Source organism: Anabrus simplex, chromosome 3 (genome assembly GCF_040414725.1).
Source record: "Anabrus simplex isolate iqAnaSimp1 chromosome 3, ASM4041472v1, whole genome shotgun sequence".
Classification (NCBI taxonomy): Eukaryota; Metazoa; Arthropoda; class Insecta; order Orthoptera; family Tettigoniidae; genus Anabrus; species Anabrus simplex.
This window is the reverse complement of record NC_090267.1, coordinates 278,528,043-278,547,749: the sequence shown is the minus strand read 5'-3', so window position 1 is coordinate 278,547,749 and position 19,707 is coordinate 278,528,043. Positions and strand designations below refer to the sequence as shown.

The following is a 19,707-nucleotide window of genomic DNA, read 5'->3' as shown; positions in this document are numbered from 1 at the left end:
CTCTCCTGCCCAAAGGCCAACCTCACCTTCCCGAGATGAAAACCTGTTCCCAGCCCTGTTGACAGAGTCACGGAGGTATAACCGTTACATCCATTATGGAGGAAATGCTGTGATTTCAGCTAGTCCATTAGCTGAGAGGTGGCAGCCCCACCAATGGTCTTACTTCCTTCAGGCTAGCAACCCGTCGGAAGGACATTTGACTGCTTTCAAGTCTTGCAAAAAGTAAAATGCAAGACCGTAACGGGTCACATGGCCCAATACTTGGAAGGAAGATGATGATGATGACAGAAGTTACGGGATCGTCCCACATGAAGCAGTAATAAGCCATTTTTGATCGTTGTGACAATTTGGTTTCGTCCCGAGCTGAGTGTATTCGACAAAATGGCTCGTACCGAGTATAACAGCCTGCCAGAATATTGGCGGGAAGTTGCTGGAGAGTTAGATCTCTCTCTTTTAGCATGCCATTCCTCTGGTTCATAAATTTTCTGATACTACTGGTACGTAACACATGGATCCATCATAGCATTCCAGCTATTGGATCCCTATTCTGAGGCACTGACTGGAATTAGCAGTATGCAAACTTAATGGAATAATGGCAGAAGAGTGTTCACGGCTGTCTGCGGCCTGGTCTTTCGAGCTCTGGAACTTTGGACTGTTCGATAAAAGTGAGAAAATATGTGGCTTTCCAACTGACGAGTATTTCATAAGAGCGCACTGTTTTTAATCACGGCTTTCTTTCTGATATTGTAATGACCTACATTGACTTCAGTGAAGATCCATGTACACCTTAATTTTCCCTGCATGTGTTGTGTATCCAATCAATCAATCAATCAATCAATCAATCAATCAATCAATCAATCAATCAATACTGATCTGCATTTAGGGCAGTCACACGAGTGGCAGATTCGCTATTGTTGTTTTCCTAGAATTTTCTTAAATGACTGCAAATAAATTATAAATTGTTTGAACATCCCTCTTGGTAAGTTATTCCAATTCCCAACTCCCCTTCCTATAAACGAATATTTGCCCCAATTTTTCCTCTTGAATTCCAACTTTACCTTCATATTGTGATCTTTCCTACTTTTAAAGACACCACTCAAACTTATTCGTCTACTAATGTCATTCCACGCCATCTCTCCGCTGACAGCTCGGAACATACCACTTAATGCCAATATAAATGGTCCGTTATTGGACATTATAAATTTCCCAGCTAACTCATTCCTGGTTGCCAGTGTGCTAGGTTGGGCTCATTAGTTGGTATCTGGCACACCTACCAAAGAGCATGGCTAGTGAATACCCTGGAGGCCATTGCATAGGCTACTTGAAGCCACCGGCAGTGCCAATGCACTATGAGAGACTTTTTGCAGCTCGTCTTCTTTCTTCCCAACTTTGCAACAGTTTTGTAACGCTACTCTTTTGTCAAAAATCACCCAGAACAAATCAAGCTGATTTTTTGTGAGTGGATTTTTTTCCAGTTCTTGAATCAAGTAATCTTGGTGAGGGTACCATACACTTATATGCCCTCTCCTTTACATCGTTACTACAACCCCTAAACATCCTTGTAACCATGTGCAAGATCTGTACCTTTTATTTACAATCCCACTTACGTGATTACCCCAATGAAGATCTTTCCTTATTTTAACACCTAGGTACAATCATTCCCACAAGGAACTTTCAACCCATCAACACAATAATTAAAACTGAGAGGACTTTGCCCACTTGTGAAACTCACAACCTGACTTTTAACCCTGTTTATCATCATACCATTGCGTACTGTCAATCTCACATCATCATCGAGGTCATTTTGCGGCTGCTCACAATCTTTGAACTTATATATTACTCTATACAGAATAACATCACCCGCAAAAAGCTTTATCTCTGATTCCACTTCTTTACTCATATCATCTATCTGTACTAATATATAAAGAGGTAAAGTCTGTTTGCATGTAATGGCTAAACTCAGGAACTACTGGACTGATTCTAAAAATTATTTTACTAATGTAAATATTCATTAACCCTTAGGGACATGGGCTGTATTTCATTTTCAAAACAATTCGAGGGGGGGAATAGGGGGAGATATAAAAATACTAGGCTAACATAGGCAAAATATCGAATTTGTCGTACAAGGACGAGACAAAGCTCAATTTAAGCCCCTTGACGCAAATAACAAAATTCGGTAAGCCCTTTTGGCCCTAAAACCAACCGTTATGGAGATATTGGCATCACACTACCCCTGCTCTAGAAATCGGATAAAGAAATGAACTGCCGTAACCATGGCAACGTCAGTTCCAGTATTCTTACAGCAGCGAGATTATCTACAATATATCACATAAAACTAACATGTTACAGACATGAAATTGGTATTTGGAATTTCCTTTAAAAATTAAAGAACACAAATTTTTGTTTTCAGAAAATCTACTTAAGGTATGAGGGCAGAGGTGAGAAAAGAAGTGAGGAAGGAGTTGAATTCTTTATATGAGGATTCATATATCTCAGGAAATGAAGATGTTATAGATGTTAAAACTGTACTTCGAATCTCTTTTGAAAATAAATGACACTTTTTTGTGTGTGGAAAATCCACTTAAGGGGATGAAATAATAAATAAAAAAAGCGGGTGAAGTTTTAAAATTAGTATATTCTTCATTACCGTTTTTGCTACACCTGTCGGGTCGCGGGTGCGATCTGTGTCGCACATGTGGATTTGACCCTGTTTTACGGCTGGATGTCCTTGACGTCAACCCCATGTGTAGGGATGTAATTACTATTGCGTATTCCTTTTGTGGTTGGTAATGAGGGGTGTTGAGTGAATATGAAGAGGAATGTGTTGGGACAATCACAAACCATCTGTCCCCGAGCCAGATGAATTAATCACACACAATTAAAATCCCCGACCCAGTCCAGAATTGAACCCGGAACCCTGTGAACCGAAGGCCTCAACGCTGACCACTCAGCCAAGGAGCGGGACGTGAAAACTGGTATTTGTAATCCCCTTAAAAATAAAGAAACGCATACATTTGTTTTTGGAAAATCAACTTAAGCTAGAGATCGAAAATAAGTGAAGGAGGAGTTGAATTCTCTTTATGAGGATGCTTATATCTCAAAAGCAAAGATGTTACAGACGTGAAAATCAGTATTTGGAAACTTTTTTTTTTTTTTCCTCCAACTTAAAAGAGGACTGTTTCTCACATGTAGAGTTCCATGTCGCATGTTCCAGATTTGGCTCTGCCGGCAGTCTGGTCATCTTAGCCCCAAAAGGCAATGCCACAAATGTGGTTTACAAAGAGGTTCTGGGGTAAATGAAATGCAATTTTTCAGTTAGTTTTTAGTTTTTTAGTTTTTATACTTTAGGGATTTTCAGATAATGTCTTAGTGCAGTACCGAGGAACAATGAATTTTTATCAACTTACCAAATCCTCGTGAGCGGAGCCGTGGGTGGGTAACAGGTAGTCTACACCAATATATAAAGAGGTAAAGTTAGTTTGTATGTAATAGCTACTCTCAGGAACTATTGGACAGATTCTAAAAATTATTTTACTAATATAAATATTCATTATCTCTGAGGGACATGGGCTGTATTTTATTTTCAAAACAATTCAATGAAGGGGGGGGGGGGCATGGGGGTGATATAAAAATACTAGGCTAATATATGCGAAATATCGAATTTGTCGTACACGGACGAGACAAAGCTCAACTTAAGCCCCTTGATGCAAAGAACGAAATTTGGTAAGCTTATGGGCCCGAAAACCATGTTTTAAGGCCCTAAAACCAAACGTTATGGATATGCTGGTATCTCCAAAATAGAAGATATTACAGACGTGAAAATTGGTATTTGGAATCTCCTTTAAAAAATAAAGAAACATGTATCTTTTGTTTTGGAAAATTCACTTAAGGGGGGTTGTAGGAAGGACTGAAAAAGGGGTTGAATTCTTATATCTCAAAAACTGAAGATGGTACAGACATGAAAATTTGTGTTTAGAATCTTCTTTAAAATAAAGAAACACATATCTTTTTGTTTTGGGAAAATCCACCTAAGGGGGTGGGGTAAGTGAAAAGAAGAGAAGAAAGTGTTGAATTTCTTTTAAGAGGATGCTTCTGTATCAAATACTGAAAATATTACAGACGTGAAAATTGGTATTTGGAATCTCCTGTAAAAGTAAAGGAACATGCATTATTTGTTTTCTGAAAATTCATTTAAGGGAAAGTGTTAAAGGGGGTGAATTTTTAAAATGAGCATATCTACAATATGTCTCAAAAACTTAAAACATATTTTAGATGTGAAAATTGGTTTTTTAATCTCTTCTAAAAGTAAAGTAACATGTATTTTTTGTTTCAAAAAAAAATAAAAAACACTTAAGGAGTGGAGATTGTAAAAAGGACTGAAAAAGGGGATGAGTTCTTTTTATGAGGATACTTGTATCTAAAAAACTGAAAATGTTACAGACATTTACCCCCCCCTCCCCCACACTTTAGCCTTACACCTAGAATTTCATGTTTCATGTTACAAATTCTTCTTTCACCAGAATGAATACCTCCCCCCTGCTACCATTCCTATCTTATTGCTACGATACACACTCCAGTTCCGTGAGAATATTTCTGCATCCATTATATAATTTCTCAGCCATGATTCTCAGCCATGATTCAACTCCTATTATAATACCTCGTATGTATGTATCTATTAAATTACTTAATTCTATTCCTTTCTTTACAATACTTCTACAGTTCAACACTAACATTTTTATGTCATCCCCTTTTCCCTGAATGTACTTCCCTATAACCCTTCTAAACAAATTACCTATGACTGTTGAACTTCTACCTGAGGAGTATATACAGTAGTGTGTTTAACTCAGTGTGCGGACATACGAATATTTTTGTCATTGATGTTTTAAGGATATGTAGGACTTCTGTATTTGCAGTGCTTTAAGTATTTTTTTTTTTTTTCACTTCACAATATTACCTTATTTTTTCTACATGATTGTTCTGTCTCTGAAGTAGATTTCTGTTCAGGCAGTGATAAGATGTTATTATTATTATTATTATTATTATTATTATTATTATTATTATTCCCAACTAAGGACAGGGGTTGAACTTATTTAGCTAATGTCGTTGCCTTTTTCTTCTCTCTTCATCTTCTCGCTGTAGCTTTTCTTGCAATCTCTGACCAGGTTTTGTTGGTGGGAGTACTTGGATGGTCTGAAAAATGGTAATTGTAGATTAATTTTCTGAACTTAGATCTGTCTAAAACAGTATAATTTGTGGCACTTATTTTCTGAAGATCTTTTCCAACTTCCAGCAGCCAATTGTTTTTACTTTCATTGATAGGGCAAGATTCGGAATTCCTTTGGTCAATCTCTGATTACTCATTCTGAGAATGTGTCTATAAAATTTCAATAGTCTTTTCCTAAAGGTGTCTTGAGATTTTCTCAGAGTATTGGTATAAGTCATGAGCATGGCTACATATTTACATATATATGGGCTAAAAATTATCAAAATATGGAGTAAAATAAGGACTACATACATGGCATACACAAATTTAAAGGAAAGTCATACAGAAAAGTTTGCCCTTCTTACATATTATTAATAGTCTTAACCATAATGGCCAGTATTGGGACCATATTGACTTAATCGCAGTGAATACAGAGATGGATAATCCACCTAGTCAATACTATGTATTCAAAATTATTTTACATTTCATGTTTACATATATAATTGGGATTTTATTTTGAGCTGTTGCTACATTTTTTGTGGGGGGGGGGGGTCACATCTTAAGTTTTATATTTGCAAACCAATAGGTTATATATAAATAGGGATCAGAAGTTCATGCATTTGCATATATTTTTACCACCATTGTATGAATATGCTGGTAAGTTATTTATGCAAATCACTAATATCTGAACAGAATATGACCATTTTTATTGTGCATAAAAATGCATATTTTGTCTTTTTTAATACATGCATCATATTTTGGGTCTTATTCCCTAAAATTACATATTCAAAGGATATTATCATTTTTATTATGCTTATAAATGCATGCCCTGGCACATTTTCTACTAATGTGTAATATGTTTTACGAGTGCAAGGAATGTGATTTGATGACAATGATGACTCATAGATGTATGTATGTATGTATGTATGTATGTATGTATGTATGTATGTATGTATGTTCAGTCTTCAGCCCTAAGGCTAGTTGGATCCTCAACAGCTCTGCCATCAGCTGTCTTAGATGGCCTAGGCATCACTGAAGAGGCGTACTAGGGAAATGAGGAGTGAGGTAGTTTCCCGTGGCTCATAGATAAGAGAGCATATTTTAATATTGTAATTTTAAGTGGGGACGGAGGCACGTTGGTGTGTGTGGAGCTATGCCCTACAATTTGTTGAAAATAAATAATAATTCGGATAAGAAATGAGCATTTAGCTGCGCAGTATGAAGGAGTGGAAAATATGCTTCAGCAAGGAACTGCAGGATAGTGAGCAAGGGAGCATGACTCACCAGCGATACTTGATAAGCTAGAAGGATGTCATGTGTCTATGATGCAATCCCGTTGTTTTCCCATGTTTTCTCACACATGCTTCAGAATCAGTGTTGCCAATCTTGCTATTTTACACTAAGCCACGTGATTTTGAGTTATTGTTTAGCTACAAGAAATTGAAAATTCAATACTGCATGTATAGGGAATTAGCTACATTTTGAAGACCTTTAGCTAAAATAAAAATTGATTTATCATTATCTGTATAGGGATTTAGCTATTTTTCCATGGCTGAGCAGCGACTTCCTCTTTATGGAAGTTAACAACACTGTTGGAAATCACAGTGTGAGGGCTTCTCATGGTAAATAGGTCTTTCACAATAGTAGTGGCACAGCTTCAGAAGCAACTGATTGGATATTTTGTTTAACAGTGCTGAGTGTTACGTGAGACTTGTGGAATGTGACTTAGATGTTAAGTGTGTGTGTGTACATTCTTGGTTAATATTCACATAGTGTACATTATGCTGAAAACTAAATTTAGTGCATGTAGGCTAGAAAGCTACCTTCGGTTCAGAGGGTCCTGGATTCGATTGCCGGTCGGGTCGGGGATTTAAATCGTGTTTGATTAATTCTTCTGGTTCAGGGACTGTGTGTGTGTTTGTTCCAACACTTTCCTCTTCATATTCAGACAACACACTACATTACCAATCACCACAGAAACATGCAATAGTGATTACATCCTTCCAAAGGTTGGCATCAAGAAGGGCATCCGACCACAAAACAGGGCCAAATCCACACGTGCGACGCAGTTCGCACCCACGACCCCACAGGTTTGGGAAAAGTGGTAGAAGAAGAAGAAGAAGGCTTAAAGGCTACCAAGACGAATTTTCTTCTGAATTTATTTCTACAGATCCTAAAATACTATATGGTAAGGCATGCGAGAAAAAAAGTAGGAAGTGAAAAATGGAAATAAACACATCCAAACTTAAGCAATCAGTTGCTTGGAAACATAATATGAATTCTGCTATGCAAAAACAGCTTTGGGAGTAAATGGTGGTGGTGGTAATCATTGTTTTAAGAGGAAGTACAACTGGGCAACTATCCTCTATATAACACTAACCAGAGAGAAAAAATGGAAGGGATCCGACACTTCAAAAAATGAAGGTATCGGCCCTAGGTGGATCACCTCATTTATCTACAATAATTGTTTTTCTATTGAAATGTGTTGTACTAGAAATTGCCAAGAACTAGGCACTGTTTTCTGGCAGGCATTATAAAAAGTTACTTTAGCATCTGTTAATAGTCCTTCATTCAATACAACTTACATACAATCGTAATTTTACAGATGGGGACTTACGATCTGGTGGTATTTTATTCAATACACCGAAAGAACGTATATATATAGATCACACTGAAGAAGCACTCAAAGCTCATACACAACTGATCATGTTTCATGTAGTACTGAACAGAACAGGTTAACCTAAATGGTGCTAATGCTCTGTTAATTGCCTGGACCAGAGCTGCTGTGGTCAGGTATAAGGAATTCTACTGTCACAGGGGTTGACTGATAAGGCCAAAGCTGAGACCCAGCAGAAAACAAAAGAATGTTCATACCACACATTTCTTTCAACATTCCATAGAAATTCAGGAATCCAGCTTTGAAATACAGATGCTACTACAATAAATTTGAAATGGTTATCTGACAAGAATAAGTTTGAAACCATAAAATATGGAACATATTTAAAATAAAATGTTAAATTAGGCCCAATGTAAAAATATGCAAGTTTTTCTAAAATATGTACCATATTCCAAAATACAGACAAATATGGAAAATCGAATGTACAGTATCTTAAACCACTCAAAATATCCTTATTCGTAAACATATAAAAAATGCCAAAATTAACTAATGTAAAAACAAACATGTGCCTCTGTATGTGTTACAGCTAAGTGGCCCAAGAGACAATGGAGTTTCCAGTTGTCTAATCCCTTGTCTACAATTGTCTATGGTGTTTTTAGAAGCAGTCTGCTCTGCTCGGACGTGATTAAGGCGTTGTATAGCCTTCTCAATCAGATTTCTTTTTCCCTCCTCATCCACAATTGACAGTTTCCCTATTACAGTTTAATTGCTTCTACAAGTCATACAAAGATCAGTCTTGGGTTTCTGAACAACTATGTTACTACAAAATGTATGCCAGATGGGATACTAGGACGAGAGTGATACAGGAATTCTCTCTAATGATTTACAACTGTCAGAGTATAATATATGAACATACTTCTTAGACATGCTGGTTGGGAGAAGCATGAGACCACTTCTTCGTTTTGTAGGTATCCGGCCTGGCATGACAAGTGCATTTTATTCACTGAAATTATTCATAAAGTTGACTGCATGTTTACAATCATCAAAAGGAATAGATTTTATCTGAGAAGTCTTTAATACATTTCGGTGAATTTTTAGGCTGCACCCCTTCTTTCTTGAATTGTTCCTTTAATTTCTTTAGCCTCTTAGAGCCACAAGTGAATATAAATTGAAAGAATGACTGAAACAACACCTGCCCTCTGAAGTGATAAAAAAAATTAAGTTTCTTTTCTGTCATAATTTTTTCTCTTAGTAGTTGTTGTCATTGGCTGGTTTCATACTAATGCATTCATCGCACACTTCTCCACAGTATGAAATACACTGAAAGACTGCATCGGTACTAGAAACGTTTGGAGCAGGCACGATGTTTATGAAACCTATTACTTTTATTAACACGTTCAGTACCTGCTTCTGAGCGGGACACTTGAATGCCTGGACCAGCCATTTTCATGCCCGGCCCTCTTGACGTGTATCACTCAATATAATTTACAATTACTCCTAAACTATAAATGCTAGAAAAATGATACTTTGTGCTTACCTCTAGTAAATATTTAGGGTGTGATATCTGGTGTCACAGGTTTCAAAATACGTCTAATTTTATACAGCCAATCTGTATTTTCGGCATAATGATTACTGTCACCGAAGTGAAGAAATGAAAGAATATGAAGGAAGCGTGTTCGGAACATTGTATTAGAAAATATCGGAGTATGAAAAACAGGGCCTTCGGTCCAGTACATTTTTATATCAGGATTTTGGACTGTTTCCACGACTGCATGATCGATTTCTTTGTGAAAGGCCGGGGCACCGCACTTATCACTTGACTCGCGTATAGACTGGTCAGCTCACACACATACTGATAGAATTCGTCATTCATGAAAATACATAACTCAAAATATCCTGCTTATTTTCTATTTGAACGTTTATAGCTGAATTCTCTGTAAATGGTGGAACGGGTGGACAATAACTAGGATGATATGCATCAGGCATTTCACTTTCTCTATAGACCTATCGGATTCGGGAATCAGAATTTCCTCGTCACTCTCAATTTCACTATCTGAGTATTTCAGGAATAAGTTCATCACCAGAATCATTGTGAACAATATCTAATAATTAATCTTCCGTAAGAAATTTTGTTTTATAAGCCATTATACTACACTCGGCAAGAACGACACGCACTGCATTGGAACTTCAAGTACCGTCTTGACGCGCGAGGAAATGCCGAGATATTCCCGCTAAAACAGCTAAGATAAACATGAGCCCACTCAACGCGAGGGTTATCTCAAAAAGGTCAACCAACTTCCTGCTACAACCAGTAACGCTGACTAAGATGTAAGAATGCATAGATGACGAATATAAACAGCATTGCTTCGCGCGGAACATTAAACATCTTACGCCGTCCACGGCCCGCAGCATAGGAGCAAGCTTAAACGTCTTACGCCGTCCACGGTCTGCATTGAGTTAAAAGTGCCCAGCTACGGATTATTTATCATAAGATATCCCAGTCATCATATCTTATGCTCGCGCAGCTATGAGTGCAAGTGTGTGGAGCCTCGCTTACGATGCGAAAAGTAGTCCCTTTTCTTAGTATTAAATAAACCTCATGTTTTAGCAGTGATTACTGTTAGAGGGCTTTTAAATTCATGCAGTGAGTAGATGACGATCTAAGCAATACATAGGTATCAAAAACGAAAATTCGACATTTTATTCCCTTGAGTGGTTTTTTACAATTATTTCATGAACGGCTGACTGAGAAGCGGTCCCTTTTCTTACGCATGCACACATATGTTCTTGTATCATTATCACTGGTTTCTGCCATCCTCTTTGTAGAACACTGATAACATCATGAACATCTGTTGTGTTACCATTCACACTTATGAGATAGGAAGAACCTCATACGAGTCTGGTATTGCTACAGTAGAAGTCCGCTATACCGAGAAATCTGCTATAACGACAGCTTTTTTTGTCCCTTGAAAATTCCTATATTAAACTGTGTATTATCCTTCGGTTACAGTGAGAACCATATCACTGACGCATCCGTTATTATGAGCGATTAAGTGTGCGCAATTTTTTCCATTATCAATATTTATGCACTCCAGTGATTATACTGAATGTGATCGATCATCTTCGCTATAGATTTTTCACTATGTGCACTAGTGAACATTCTTTTAGACATTCGAACTTGGAGGCGATATCTGAGTCGATTAGCAGTACTTGTCAACTGGTGTTCTATAACCACAATTAAAAATAAAAGAAAACATGCTTTCGTAATAAATGTGTAAATAACGTAGCCAGTAGCAGTAGCCAAATCGTTAGAAATAAAGGCTGAAGTAAACGATCGCTTAATTTTAAAACTATGTACTGAAATTAAGCAACAATGTGATACACCTCAAAATACAGAGTAGAGTGGATGTCTGATTTAGAAGGTTTGCTTATTCAGTTAAACCTTGTTAGGTGTTTCTGCAGGAGACAAGGAAAGATAATGTGTTAAGCCAGAAAACATACTATTGAATACACAAATAAAAACTATTCAACACCAATATGTAAACACTTGATATGTTCTATTTCTGACATGCATGCATTTTACGTCGTGTATACACGGGTACGGTACCATTTCTAAAGATGCAATGAGAGAGCATTAAAAGGCATGAAAAAGACTAGAGAACAAATATGAAAACCTTTTCCACTGGGGCTTATTACATAATAATGTATTAAAAGGTGTGTAAAACACCTGACAACACACACAAAAATGTTTGCAGTGGGGCGCCATGAAAGTATCAGCGCATTATTCCAGATCACACACTTTCTAAAGCAAATGTCAGCTGAAGCCTTATATTTTTGACCAGTGGGTTAAACATTGTTTTCTGGTTACATTCTTCGACCACGAATTTGGACGTTAAACTCTGCCATGTGTGAGAGAAATTACTTTGACTGTCATCTTGAATGTGCAACACTTCGATCAACTCGAGTCGAAACTCGATGGTGCGAGTTTCAACATACGCGCCACAGTTAAAAGATGCAGATGCCTGTCCACTTCCTGGATTTTGTCTTCATTAAGTAAGCGATTTTACGACTTTTTCAGTGTCTATAACGGGGCTACCACAAAACAAATATGCACTACGCTAGTCAACTTCACACGATTATGATCCTAATCCTTACGTAGTCTATCAAGCTACAAATATTTGCTACCCTTCACTGTGTCACTCAACACTGAATAAATTTCCAACTTCAGAATGGAATGCGAAATACAAACACAAACAGGCTTACTGGGTTATTCAGCAACATCAATGAAAACTGGAAATCAAATCTGAGGATAATGGCTTGCTTCCTGAAGCTATAACTTACTCTCTAAATTTCCGGAATTCAAGGCAATTTCCCGTTTTTGCGTAACTTTCTTCGACCTGGCTCCTGTGGCGAGGGCTCTAATCTGTGCTAGAAAGCATATTTCTTTCACAAGGGATAACACAGAACAATTTCAGGGCTGGGAAAAACGTGATCGTACCGAGCAGTAATAATGAAAATTTGTGATGGTGAGGTATGTTTAAATAGATTTAATAGGACGTTTTGAATCGGGACTTCGAATTTACGATGTGCTAAGCAAGAAATCGTCTTAATGCGGAACACACTAGGAGGTTTTACTGTATTTTCTCACGTCTGGTTACATTTCAGAAAGGCTATTCCCAAGTAATTTATAGCGAAAAGGTTATCATTACTCTATTGGTGCTTGAAATATGTTTTCATGATGCATATGAGGTTAAGTTAGGTTAGGTTAGGTTAGGTGACTGTTGAATAAGAAAACTGAAACGTTTGTCACAGAAGCCACTGGAGTGATACCACTAAAATTTTTCAGAATGAAATTCACGTTGACTCGGAATTAGAAAAATAACTTATAAGCCGTAGTATGGAAATCTAGGAAATTCAAGTTTTGAACATACAGATTGCCGTTCTATACTTATTTTAACGTGTGTGGGTTTTTTCCTCCCAACTTCTACAAAAAATCTAATATAACGACAATCTGCTATAGCGAGTAAATTTTTCACCGTTATGAATTCTCACTATAACAGACTTCTACTGTATTTCCATTTTTGCAGAGAACTAACTCTACTACCTCATACAGTGGTATGTACAAATAAAATTATCTGTAATCCTGCAAACATTTTACAATCAATTTTAAGAAGTTCACACAGGCAATGCTTTACATTTGAAAGCTCGTTATGGTAGTACATTACAATGATGATAGTACAGTTTATACAAAATAAACATCTACAAAAATATGTAATTATTTCAAGAAAATTCCTATAGCTCTATACCAGTAGTTTTAAAAAGCAACACCACTTTAGGCCAAATAACAACTTTGCATGTGATGTGTTTAAGCACAATCTCATCAGTGTAATAAATAAATTAATGAATAAATAAATAAATAAATAAATAAATAAATAAATTACCAATGTTAAAATCTATGTACACCTGTCTGAGAACCACTGACTTCACAGTACTGTAATTCAAAACACAAACAGGAACTTACTGTTGTATAATTGTGGGCTACCTCCAGAAGTTTTTGACAACCTTGTGCATCAGCAAATAGGCGAATGCCAATGCAGTTGGAAGGGTGCAACTGCTTCATGAGAAAGGAACAGCATGCATCTACCACCTCTGTTAGCTGTAATAAACAGGCAGTACCCAACAGAGTTTCAACAGTGTCCTCTCGGAGTTCAATGCATCCTGCAACAAGCAACCCAACAACCGATCATAACAATAATAACCAATACAAATGAACTTGAACTTTGTTAAATACTAGTATGTACCTGCGGCTTCGCCTGTGTTTATTAATTCGCCATTATATGTTTTTAAAATTTTTATTTAAAAGCAAAATTAAAAACAATATTTATTAACACAATTATTATTATTTTATTATTTTAAATAATATTGTTTTTTTCAATGCTTAAGATACCCAGTTGGTGAATGGTACAAATAATATTAAAACAATAGAAAATACCATAAAAGCAAATTAATTTTTCCTTATAAAGCTTCCGAATAAACTACAGTATATTAAGTGCCCTTACATTTGGAGCTAAGTTTGTGTTTCCAACTTTTGAACAGCCCATGTACAGTTGACCAGGGGGAGAAGCACCGCTTCCAAAGATGGAGTCCAACAACTTTAAGTGATTTTCCTTGCGCCTTGTTGATGCACATAGCAAAACTCAAACACACAGGAAACTGCAGACATCTAAACTGAAACGGTATATATGAAGGGATTTGAATCTGAGGAATGAATACTATTTTGCCTGCGGCATGTCCAGTCATAATGGTGGCTTAAGTAATATTTGGCATAAGTTTCTTGACTGAGAGCCTTGCATTAGGAAGGAGGACTCATATTCCTGAGAAGAGTAATCGGTGTCACAATCAGCTACTCCAAAATGTTCGAGTGTACTCCAGGTGACTCCAAGTTGTTCAAAAACTCTGTCATGCAGTTGACAGCCTCATCTGTATTGCATGCCATGTCGATAGACTTGTAAATTTGTAGAACACACCGGGTAATTCTTGTAAAAACTGCTTGTTGATGATGTTTGACAGCTTCATTTCTTGGAGCGAGAATTGTTCTTTGACACAGCCATGCATGATCGGTGAAATGCTGTACCCACCTATGACAAAATTTCAGATCTCTGCGGGCTGTAGATTTGGCTGGGCATCACACACAGACAAACACTTCCAGATATCAGACAATGAAAATGGCTTCCTATACCATGGACTTACTATGACACCTTGACTGATATATGTATTACTATTCCTTGTTCGTTATTATCTATCTTATGTACCATATGTTTCCTCTACATACAACAATACAATACAAGATTGAATTAGTTGAATGAAAACATTTTATTGCTGGTATACCAAAATCCTCACATTCCCTAAAATAAGTGAATGAAACGAATATCGGGTAAATAAATGAGTAAATAAATAAAGATATAAAATGATTAACAATATAAATTAATGAAAGCAGGTATACCTATATGCTGACCTCGCTTGTAGAGGTAGCATACCTGCCTCCTACCCTGAGGCCCCAGGTCATGGATTTTTACCTGGATCCGAGGGCTGGTTCAAGGTTCACTCAGCCTACGTAATTACAATAAAACTGAGGAGCTATGTGACAATGAGATGGCGGCTCCGGTCTTGAAAGCTAAGAATAATGGCCATGAGGATTAGTCATGCTGACCACATGACATCTCGTAATCTGCAGGCCTTCGGGCTGAGCAGTGGTGCTTGACAGGCCATGGCCGCTCGGGGCTGTTGCGCCATGCGGTTTGGTTTGGTAGGTGTACCTATATGAAGATTCATCTAAGAACATGCCTACATTAAAAATTTCAGATCTTTGCATGCCGTAGATTTGGCTGGACATTGCATGCACACATGCAGGAACAAACATTTCCAGATATTGTAGACTGAATATGGCTCCTTGTATCGGGGACTGAAAATGGCTTCCTACCCCATGGACTTAAAATGGCTCCTTGACTTTTATTACCTATCTTAAGTATGTTGCCAGCAACAGTGAATCTATGCATTTAATTCTGGTGACAGAACATTGGACTGTCGTATTGTAACACATGTTTTCCGACTGGTTTTTTGTTGTTGTTCATAACTCACCAACGAACATGAAAATTAAAAATATGGGTTTGAGGTGTATTTGGACCCCCTTCCATCTATGTTAAAAATTTCAGACCAAGCTTGATAGCTGCAGTCGCTGAAGTGTGGCCAGTATCCAGTATTCGGGAGATAGTGGGTTCGAACCCCACTGTCGGCAGCCTTGAAGATGGTTTTCCATGGTTTCCCATTTTCACACCAAGCAAATGCTGGGGCTGTACCTTAATTGAGGCCACAGATGCTTCCTTCCCATTCCTAGCCCTTTCCTGTCACATCGTCACCATAAGACCTATCTGTGTCGGTGCGACGTAAAGCAACTTCCAAAAAAAAATCAGATATCTGTGTGCAGTAGAATTGGCTGGCCAGTGTGCACAGACAGACAGACAGACAGACAGACAGACAGACAGACAGACAGACAGACAGACAGACAGACAGACAGACAGACAGACAGACAGACAGACAGACAGACAGACAGACAGACAGACAGACAGACAGACAGACAGACAGACAGACAGATAAGACACTTCATTTTAATATAATAGATGAAACATTTGATGATAATAAAACTCATCACTGGGAAGTATTTGCATGTAAATTTTTCCGATCAGTATACAGTAGTTATGGGCCTGGCTCCAAATAAGCAGCAGCGGCAGCAGTATCCAAGCAGGAAAACCATCATAGCTGCACAACCCTATTTGGCTAGTCGTATGCCAACCATGTCTATCAAACTTTTTCAGCATCTGTGATCTTTCATTCCTGAACAGAGTTCACTTTGGTTCAATTCTCAAAAGCCTGTGGAGCAATGAAGGAACAGTTATCATTTTACCAGTAGCGCCTACAAAGAAAATGAGTAAAATACAGAAAAAGAAGCTGGACTTGCCACTTTCACAGTTGTTTACTGCAGATTTCCAGCCTTTTTCTATGGCTGGGCAAAGATTTTGTAGCCTTTTGTACTGAATGTTTTGCCATTTGCTTTACGTTGCACCAACACGGATAGGTCTTATGGCGACAATGGGATAGGAAAGGCCTAGGAATGGGAAGGAAGCAGCCGTGGCCTTAATTAAGGTACAGCCTCAGCATTTGCCTGTTGTGAAAATGGGAAACTACGGAAAACCATCTTCAGGGCTGCCGACAGTGGGGTTCGAACCCACTATCTCCCGATTACTGGATACTGACCGCACTTAAGCGACTGCAGCTATCGAGCTCGGTGTACTGAATTTACAGAGCGAGTTAGCTATAGAGTTTGGATCACATAGCTGTTAGCTTGTATTTGGGAGATGGTGGATTTGAACCAGAGTGTTGGCAGCCCTGAAAATTGTTTTTAGAGGTTTCCCATTTTTACACCAGGCTGTTCATTAATTAAGGGTATGGTCGCTACCGTCCTAAACTTTTTGTGGCCCATCATTGCCGTAAGACCAGTTTGTTTCAGCATGATGTAAAAACAAATAGGAAAAAATTATTAAATTAAACCCTGCTTACATTTTGCCAGATAGAAGGACTATTTCCTTATTCTGAAAGCATATGAAGAGTGAACGAGTGTATGAGTGTATATTATATAATGTCGGGTCCCACTATCTAACTGCAGATCCTTGGACATCTAGGAATACAGAGAGCAACCTAGCTGCCACTGTACATTTTATAAATTAAGGTTTTGAAGTATTGGTTCTGGGAATATAAATGGGAGCAAGTATAGCGACTATGCTTCCCAAAATCTGGCCTACTACTTGTATTATGTTACCTTTATATCCTAATACTCTAACCTAATACTACAATGTAAAGGATACACAGGAATATGATACTGGAAGGTAACAATTTTCCCCATCCTTAGCCATTGAGGAAGAAAATGGGCATTTCCAACAGGATAATGCAACAGCCAATGCATCACACCATTCAGTGATACTTTTGACAGACAGATTTCATCTCCTTGTAGGAGCTGCAGTTGATTTGAATCATTAGGTTCTTGATGTATGAAAATCCCTCTCACCTTCTTCACTTTTTTCCGAGAACTTTCCCTTTCATGATGTTGCAAATGAAACTGTTGCATCTCATTAGGTGGCCAAATAATTTCACCTTCCTTTTCTCTATTTCACTGATAAGATTTCTCTTTTAATTTACTTCTTTCAGCACTATGGCGTTACTTTCTCTTTCAGTTTAGCTTGTTTGGTTTAATCATCTCGAACCACATCGCAGCTGCTTCTAGCCAGTTTTCTTTTCTTTTTTACTCAGGATACATATTCAGTACACTCCACACATAATATTTAACAAACTTTTTCCCAATCTCAAGACTTAAAACTTCTTATTGATTAACAAATTATTTTTATTTTGAAATGCATTCTTAACCATGGTTATCCTCTATTTAACCTCCCTCATGCTTCCGTTAGTGATACTAGTTCCAAGGTAACAGAACTCTAAAATTATGTATAGTTTGTTTTACCACATCTTATTACTTCTTCCTGACTATAAATTTCTTTGTTTACCATCATTATTTTGGTCGTTTCAGTGTTCATTTCGAACTTTAAGTTGTCAAAAAACAATTCCATTAACTGTAGATAATGTTTCTGTTTCTGCAACAATAGCGATGATGTATGTAAATCTTACACTGCGTAATCATTTTCAATTTACTTTAATTCTTTAGAACTGAGGGATACAAAAAGGTGATTGGTAAATATGGGTAAGATTTGGAAGCTAACAGGAATGGGAAGTGTTTGCTGGACTTCTGTGCTAGTAGGGGTTTAACAGTTACAAATACATTCTTCAAGCATAAGGCTATTCACTGCTACACATGTGAGAGTAGGGACACCAGATCCATATGCTTATATCTTAACAGACACTGAATTCAGGAAATCTGTTAGGAATGTGCAGGTTTTTCAGGGATTTTAAAATGATGTAGACCACTATCTGATCTTTAGTCAACTAAGTATCTCTAGGCCTAGGGTAGAAAAAGTGAAATCTGTCTGCAGATGAATAAGGGTAGAAAATCACCAAGATAAGGAAATTAGACCGACGTACATGGATATGATTAGTGAAAAGTTCCAAAAACAGTACCGTAAGCAGGTTCAGCATATAGAAAAAGAAATTGGGTGACATACAGGAATGCTGTAGTAGAAACAGCAAGGGTATGTATAGGAACAACGGTGTGTAAAGATGGGGAAAAAGCAAACATCTTGGTGGGATGATGAAGTGAGAGAAGCTTGTAAACATAAAAGGAAGATGTGTCAGAAATTGCTCCAAACAAGGACTGATGCAGACAGGGAATTGTACGTAGAGGAATAAAATAGAGCGAAACAAATAGTTGTTGAATCCAAAAAGAAGTCGTGAGAAGATTTTGATAACAACCTCGAAAGGCTAGGTCAAGCATCAGGAAATCTTTTCTGGACAATAATAAAGAATCTTAGAAAGGGAGGGAAAAAGGAAGTGAATAGTGTTTTGGGTAAATCAGGTGAACTCATAACAGATCTGGGAATCACTGAACAGGTGGAAGGAATATTTTGAAAATCTTCTCAACGTAAAAGGAAATCTTCCTGGTGATGTGAACAATCAAGTTCATGAAGAGGGGGACAATGATGTTGGTGAGATTACACTTGAGGAAGTGGAAAGGATGGTAAATAAACTGCAATGATATAAAGCAGCAGGAATAGATGAAATAAGACCTGAAATAGTGAAATATAGTGGGAAGGGAGGGACGAAATGGCTTCAAAGAGTAATAAGATTAGCATGGAGTGTTAGTAAGGTACCTTCTGATTGGACAAAAGCAGTAACTGCACCTATCTATAAGCAAGAGAACAGGAAGGATTGCAACAACTATCGAGGTATCTCATTGATATGTATACCAAGCAAGGTATTCACTAGGATTTTGGAAGGGAGGGGGCGACCAGTGGTTGAGAGTAAATCGGATGAAAATGTGGTTTAAGACCGCAGAGGGGCTGTCAGGATCAGATTATCAGTTTGGGCCAAGTAATCGAAAAATGCTATGAGAGGAAATCAGAGACAGATTGCACCAAGAGTCTGCAGTCTAATATCTTTGAACTTAAAAATAGGTGCAATGAGTATGGTATGAAAATCATCCTTGCCAAGACTAAACTGTTGCCAATACGTAAGAAATCCGAGAGAAATGAATGAGATTGGGGATACAAAGCTGAAACAGGCAGATAATTTCAAGTGCTTACGATGTGCGTTCTGTCTGGATGGTAGTATAGTGAGTATGATTGAATCAAGATGCAGCAAAGCTAATCCAGTGAGCTTGCAGTTGCGA

At 37.6% G+C, this 19,707-nt stretch overlaps 1 protein-coding gene across 2 annotated transcripts in view; it reads right to left on the bottom strand.

The window, feature by feature from the left end:
• The window catches only part of LOC136867224 (kelch-like protein 5), a 213,783-nt gene that overhangs the window by 83,464 nt on the left and 110,612 nt on the right, over positions 1–19,707 (bottom strand). For both annotated transcript variants that reach the window (XM_067144361.2, XM_067144362.2), the window contains exon 5: positions 13,342–13,538. In XM_067144361.2, coding sequence (XP_067000462.1) covers positions 13,342–13,538 — 197 coding nt within the window. The remainder of the gene's footprint in view (positions 1–13,341; positions 13,539–19,707) is intronic.